The sequence below is a fragment of the Thunnus maccoyii genome, chromosome 8 (assembly GCF_910596095.1).
Source record: "Thunnus maccoyii chromosome 8, fThuMac1.1, whole genome shotgun sequence".
NCBI classification, from domain to species: domain Eukaryota; kingdom Metazoa; phylum Chordata; class Actinopteri; order Scombriformes; family Scombridae; genus Thunnus; species Thunnus maccoyii.
In genome coordinates, this window is record NC_056540.1 from 35,139,650 (window position 1) to 35,147,367 (window position 7,718).

At 38.6% G+C, this 7,718-nt stretch overlaps 1 protein-coding gene across 2 annotated transcripts; it reads left to right on the forward strand.

Annotated features, from left to right (window-relative positions):
* The first annotated feature begins 454 nt into the window (after positions 1-454).
* On the forward strand, positions 455-4,623 carry LOC121901997. Of its 2 annotated transcripts, none has more exons than XM_042419137.1 (7): positions 455-1,036; positions 1,138-1,212; positions 1,300-1,344; positions 1,444-1,503; positions 2,679-2,747; positions 3,373-3,411; positions 4,102-4,623. In XM_042419137.1, exons 1-7 carry the CDS (start codon positions 469-471, stop codon positions 4,323-4,325), a joined length of 1,080 nt encoding a protein of 359 aa, XP_042275071.1. In that variant the 5' UTR covers positions 455-468; the 3' UTR covers positions 4,326-4,623. The 2 variants fall into 2 exon arrangements, with proteins under 2 accessions (XP_042275071.1, XP_042275073.1); XM_042419139.1 differs by having other exon boundaries at positions 2,679-2,743; positions 4,102-4,251.
* The last annotated feature ends 3,095 nt before the right edge of the window (positions 4,624-7,718 follow it).

Here is a 7,718-nt window from a genome sequence, read left to right on the forward strand (position 1 = left end):
GAAACGAATGGAGGACTTCTATGTACCTTTGAATTTCAACTTTGTGGTCCAAGCAGTTAAGGATGTGGCTGGCTTTGATGAGGACAAAAACATCTACAAAACTCCATCCTTGGCTTTGAAACTGGGTCACAGTCTCAAGAAGATTGCAGATATTCTTGAGTGTGAAGCACAGATGGCAGAGTCTGATAATGAACAATTTCTTAAGAATCTGGAGAGAAGCCGGGGTCTTTATGACAAAAAGTGGAATATGTCTGTGTCATCACGTGCCCTACAAACTCTAAGGGAGGGGACATGGAACACTCCTCAGCTCCTCCCTTTCACTGAGGATGTAAAGAACATGCACATGCATCTTGATTCGTGCAGAGAGGAATACCAAAGCAGACTAAAGAACAATCCAAATAAGAGGAACTGGTTTGACTCTGTGAGGTGATCCTGTTTAATCGCAGGAGAGAGGGTGAGGTGTCAAAGATGCCGCTCAGTGCATTCACCCTAAGAGACACTTCAGGAGTTCATTCAGATTTGGCACTAGGACTCTCAGAGCTGGAGCAAAAGCTTTGCCAGCATTTCCAACGCATTGAAATAAGAGGGAAAAGAAACAGGAAAGTTCCCCTCCTTTTAACACCGGACATGCTGTCCTCAATGGAAGCCTTGGTTGCACATCGGCGGGCCTGTGGTGTACCGAATGAAAATCCCTTTTTCTTCTCCAGACCTGAAGCAGAGACTCACTTGAGGGGATCAGATGCCATCAGACAGATTGCAAGGGAATGCGGGGCCAAGCATCCTGAAACTCTGTCCTCAACGAAGTTGAGAAAACATGTATCGACACTGTCCACAGTCCTGAACCTTAGAGATAATGAGATGGACATACTCGCAAATTTTCTCGGCCATGACATCCGTGTGCATAGACAGTACTATAGACTACCTGAAGGAACACTGCAGTTGGCCAAGGTCAGCAAAGTGCTGATTGCCCTAGAACAAGGCCGACTGTCAGACTTCAAGGGAATGAGCCTGGACGAGATCCAAATCGATCCCAATGGTAAAGGAAATATATGAATGTGTGTGTATATATATGTATATAATATTTATTTATTTATTTAAGAGTAAATGTCTTTTTCTTTCGTTATCACTGCTTTTCAGAGGGAGTGCTAGAGGCTGTAGACAGTGATCATTCAGAGACAGAGAGGGACTCATCTGTCTGCTCCTCTTCGTCAGGTGGGTTGTACATTTAACTGAGAGAGTGGGATTGTTGAGATCAACCATATGCCAATTTATTAACTTTATTGTCTTTTTTTGTCAAAGGATCGTCAAGATGTAATACAAGACAGCCTACCATGGATGAGTTTGGTGATGAAGCTGCTTTCATAAGTATCCCACAGACTAACTAGACACTACCCTGAGAAATTAAAAAGACAACGATTTATTTTTTATTTGTTATTTTAACAGGATCCTCAACAACTAAGAAAAGAAAGAAAATGGAGTCTGACAGTGATGACCCGGACACAGGTAATACACACTATATGCACTCCTTGCTATTTGTTAGTTACCTGCTTGTACAAAAAGGAGGGAATTAAAAGAATTATGTGCTAGCATGCTAATATTCTACCAAATGTATCAACTGCTTTTGAATTGAATCAATACAATACTGTATTGAAATTAGACTGTTAAGCAGAAATCTGTGGGTGGAGCCTGTCACCTGGGCTCTGCCTCAGCTGGCTGGATGATAGAGCTGCTGCATGAAGGTTAATCTAACATCTCCCAGTATAAATTGATATATTCCTGATTCTTACTGGTTCTTTGAAGGGTTTAGTTATGTGTGGTCGCCATTACACGTGTCTGACTGTGGTTGAATGGACTCAATACTTAACCAACTACCAAATGTATGGTGCAGCAGTTAAGTTCTGGTCTTGAGTGCTAAAATCTTACTTTTTCACCCCCAAAAAAAAAGTTTATTTTCTTTGAATGTTTACTGTTTATTGCATAAATTACGATAGCAAAATTCAGTTCTAAAACTATTCCGCTATCATTATCAAAAAATATTAAAACATAATTGCATAAAGCTAATTTATAATGATAATGGAATGAGTTCATGCAAACACCGAAAAATAAGATATAAAAATACTGTGGGAAAAGCGATAATTGATCCCACAGTGTTCTGAAACTGCACCAAGCATTTGGTAGTTTGTAAGTATGGAGTCAGGTCTACTACTTACAGACACTTGTAACGGTGACCACACACAGCACCCGACCAGAATTTGACCACAACACAGAACTCGATCAAAGAACCAGAAACCGGTAAAATCAGTAAGATGCTTCGAGCTCCTCTATCATCTCGTTCCTTCAAGATTTGCTGCTTCATGCAGCAGTTCTGCCAAGCACTCCAGAGACTCCAGTAAACTGAAGTAGAGCCCAGTTGACTGGCTCCACCCACAGACTTTTGATTGACAGCCTAATTTGCATGCTGTGCCAGGTGATTATTTTTTGGTCAATTATAGTACAGTGGTTGTTTTATAATAAACTGGGTCACAATAAAGTGGTTGGAATATTTGCAGAACGTTGGTTATAATACACTTAACATGCGCTGTATTGCAATCACCATTTTTTCTCCATATTGATTTCTTCTGGTATTCCATAGCGACCTACATCTTTTTCTTTTTATAAATGGTTTATTCTTCTGATAGGACCTTCAAGATCCAACAGTGGACAGTGGACCTCTGATGAGCCTGGCAGTGTTGAACCTACTATCGTAGGTATCCCACAGACTGAGGCCATGGCGCTTGATGTCCACATTCGCTGTTGATCCATCACCTTTTTCACACAGAACAGCTAAACAGGCACTATTATAAAAAGCTCTGATTGGCAGCTTTCTCACCTTCAAATGATGCTTTTATTTCAAAGCAGCACAAATGCTTTAAGTACACAGACACTGACAAAGACGCTGTGTCTGTACATGGCCAAACAAGATAAAGAATTTACTGATTGATTGATTTTAGTAATTTTAAGAAAACTTATGAAATCAAAGGATTAATAATGTGCAGCACTTTCTTTCTCAGTGCTCCCAATGAAGTTATAGTGTAGTGGTTAAGATTCTGCTTTCTCCTTGAGAGACCGGGGTTTGATTCCCAGTCTGACCTCTCAGCAACACTAGATGTGCCTACTGTACCTCCAGATGTGTAAGTCATTTGGGATAAAAGCATCTGCCAAATGTATAAATGTAATTGAATTTAAAAAAATCAGATGCACTGCACTGTTAGAAATATTAGATTTTGTTAGTCTTAAGTCTTGTTATAGATGCCTTTCATTTAAACAGTGAAGGTGTGTTGTCAGTTAGCTGTAAATGTATTGTATTAATATATTTATTCATTATTTTAACAGGATCCTCAAAATCTAAAAAAAGACAGCGACTTGAAACAGGTATTTCACACACTAAATGCACTCCTTGCTATTTGTTTGTCACCTATTTTTACAAAAGGGGTATAGTTAAAAGAATAACATGCTACTGTTCTAATATTCTACCTTGTGTTGTTTATGGCTTTATTAGTCTTTAATTCTTTATTACAGCCCAGTGTAATCTGTCAGTCATTCACTTGTGTAATGAGGGTTTATGCATTCTAGCCTGAAATCATCTCAATCAATAGTCACATTTATACAATGAGAGTAGAGTGTGTCAGTCAGAGGTGTTATCTCTCACTGAGACTCTAAAAACCTGACCAACTGCAGGTAACATCAGGTTTTTAGAGTCTCAGTAAGAGATATCACCTCTGTACTCACAGCAGGAGATAACATGGTTACTAACGTGCCATGTAAATATAGTCAGTGCTTATGCTATTTGTTTTATGTTGTCAGCCACTAAGCCACTACTACCTTGAGATCCCCAGTTTATTCCTACAATGTGAAATAGGTTGGGTACCACATCAGTCAATACAACTGATGCTGTAAAAAGTTACCATACTGTTTTTTAAAAAAAGCTTTGACTTGGTGTCAGAATATCACTTTTCAGGATATTGCTTGATGAAATTACATATTTGATCAAAATAATTAGAGTGATTGGTCACTGAATAATCCTTTATATTGCTTTCTCTTTTTTCTGTCTTTCTTTCTTAGAAACCTCTAAGAGGAGGAATTGGTCATTTGTGGAGGTCCAGGCTGTTGAAAAAACACTAAAAGCCTTCATAGAATCTGGTAAAGTACCAGGGAAATCAGAGTGTGTTTCCTGTATTCAAGCTTCACCAGATGCTCTTCAAAAGAGAAGCTGGACGGCGGTGAAGTTCTATGTTAAGAATCGGATTACTGCCATTCAGTGTGAAAGCGCAAAAAGACTTTACTGAATGTGTGTTGGTGCATGTGATGCTCTTAGTTGTTACTTGTTGATGAATGTGATGCCCTGTGTACTTGTTGTCACTAGGAGTGAATGTTTTAAACCAATTATGCTGCAACTATTTTGATTATTGATTAATCTTTTTTAATTATTTTCTTGATTAATTGATTCGTTGTTTAATCTATAAAATGTCAGAAAATGGTGAAAAATGTTCACCAGTTTTTCCGAAATCGCTAAGATGGCGTCCTCAAATGTCTTGTTTTATTCATAACTCAAAGATCTTCAGTTTACTGTCAGAGGACTAAAGAAACCAGAAAATATTCACATTTAAGAAGCTTTTAACTTTTTTTCTTAAAAAATTATTCAAACAAATTAATTATCAAAATAGTTGGCGATTAATTTAATAGTTAACAACTAATCGATTAATCATTGCAGCTCTAAAACAAATGCACAGGCTGTTCGAAATGAAAGTTGTGTTACAATATGAGCTCAATTTATTTCTCACTTTGTACATTAGGTCTAGGTTTTTTCTGACCAGAGGCGTTTTGGGAGCAAATTCTGGTGGTTTCAGTCATAATGTTTCATCTCCTCTTTTGTAAAGCAGGTCTGGTGTTTGTAAAACCTATTGGACAACAATTGACAAACCAGTATTCACCTTTAAAATGTTTATTTGCAACATGTGTTCAATAATAAAAGAGCAGCAATAAACAAAATATAAAAGTGAAATAATCTTGCTCAACTTTTGTCTATTGAAAGAATCTTAAATATGGACAGTAGTGTGTTGTGTAAATGGACTGTAGGGTGTTAAGGGTAACCGTGCACCGGGGTGGAGGTAACTTTAGTGTTGAACCAATATGCAATCCTGATTTCTTAAAGAGGCCAGGTAAATTATCCATCATGTTTATCAACTGTTTAATTATATGTTTGCCCAAAAATTATATTTTAGAATCAGAATCTGATCTATATTTGTAGAAAATCTGGCAGTCTGGATTATTAGATTTGGTGTTTATGTAATCTAATATTGAGTTTTCAATCCAATATTAGATTATCATCATGCTTTTCATGAATTGTGTTTAACAGTGGTGTTGATTGTATATAAATAGACATAACATGATGGTTCCCATGGGAGGCAAATTCCTGACTTAACATGACGAGTCCCTAGAGGGGACAAAATTCAGGTTTAAATTTTTTTTGAGAGTTATTGAAGTTTCAAGTGATTTTCATGTTCAGAAAAATTTATGATGATTTTAGCAGTTAAAATTATGTCTCTAGACCCTTCAGAAAGGGTGGATCCCATCAGGCTGCTGCCAGTCATTGGTCCCCGGCATGTGATAAAAACCCGTATGTGTGAGTGTGTGTGTATGTGTGTGTGTCAGTGTGTGTTTGTGTGTGTGTGAGTGTGTGTGTGTGTGAGTGCGCATTTGTGGTTTATGGAGACGTTTTGCATGAATACACGCCACACTGTGAGGACATTTTGAATTGTGAATACAGGGACAGGGTCCTCATAATTCGGACAGCGTAGACGTGTTTCTATAGGTGTAGAGACCCAGAATCCAAAGTTTCAGCAAATGTCTCCACAATTCAGATTCATGTGAATTTGTGTAAAATCTGTGTATGACACAGCGGCCTCTGTAGGTGGGTCGATGTAACTGCACCCGCTAATGAATAATTCACACGTGTAAAGTTCACAGCTTTTGATTGGATGACAGTCGCCTGTCCTCATAATTATGGTTTTTGTCAAAACTGCTGTGTTACCCTAAACAAGGTGACCTCTCTTCAGCCAGCCACCAAATCATTTCCTGGTTAACGTTACGTTATATCCTGCTGAACCAGCACATTTTCACCTGCACCTGTGGAGAGGAGGTAAGACTCAAAACCCAGCACTACATTTCGCATCCAGAAACTAGTCAAGGCAACTTTTTTGATATCTGTAGCTAGTTGAAAGTGCCATTTCATCCAGCAATTGATCATATAAATTTCTGGGAAATTAATGCCAACGCTAGCTTAGTTTGAGGACAGTTTAGTTTAGCTTAGTTTAGCTAACGTTGGCTTTGCTTGGACGTGGTTGATAGAGTGAGAGAAATTATAAGTGAAAATGTGATGCTTCTGCTTTCGTGAGAAACTCCCTTTTCAGGTGTGATTCCGTATATATGAACAGTTCATATTCAGTAGTGTGTTAGATGAATGCGTATATGTTCTCGGGAAAGTATTGGTATTACGGTATGTCAGTGCGTTGTGGAGTAATGACGTTAATTACAGGACGACCAATAAGCTAACCATGCTAACCTAATGTTATGCTAACTGACGGCGAATAAGCTAACAATGCTAACGTCATGTTATGCTAATCGCAGTGTCGTCTTTGGACTAAGTAAGTGATGTGGGGAAAATCACTCGACTGGTGATGTAGTTTGCAGACTATCCTGTAAATTTATGTATGTTGTATGTTTGCTGAAATGTCTGTTATTAATTCAGTGTACTGGTAGTGTTGTAGGTTGTACATTATGAGGTAGTGCTATCAGTACTAGACATGAGCGAAGTTATCACACTTTAGTTTGCGAATTATGAATCCATGGTAATAATAATCCATAACAATAATCCATGAATACACACACACACAAATATATATATTATCCTGTTTAATATAAGCATTTCACTAAAGTTTATTAGTGTTTGTTACACAATACTGCAAACATTTAGGAGAGCGTCTTGTGACACCTGTACTAGTATGTACAGAACTAGTATACTATGTATGTACAGTATTGATTGTAATGTTATGTAGTTGTGTAGTGTTCAGTCATTATAATACATGACCAGAGGAAAGTTTGTGTCCACACATCTTTGACACATATACTGCCTTTTCAGGGCATTTACACTTTGACCCTTGACTTAATTTAGTCTAGGTTCAAAACTATGTGCTTGTTCACCAGTATGGTGTCACATCTTGCCTGGACTTTGGGTGTTTTTTGGTCTTGTGTTGTGTTCTTTTGGGTCTCCTGGTTTTGCACTTCTGTTTGGTCCTTCGGTTCATGGGGGTTTTCTTGTATGGGTTGGGTGGTGGGTTTTGGAGGACTGCGTCATTGGTTTGTTGGGTTGTGTGCTTAGGTTTGTGTTTGTGGTTGGTTTTGGATGGGTTAGTGTAGATGGCATTGAGTTTGTTTTCTGGGTTTTTGTTTTGTTTCCCTTGTGTGTTCATGTGCTCCTCCACACCTGCCCTGCATTTGGACTCGTTAGTCCTGCCCTGCTCTGTTTTCCCCACACCTGCCCTGTGTTAGCCTCGTCAGCCCTGCCCCGCTCCCTGTGTGTCCTCAGCCAATCAGCTCCCTGTATGTTCACTCCCCTCTCTTGAGTTCTCCACCCATCTCCCCACCTGCACCTCATCTCCTTGTTAGTTCAGTTTCTTTTT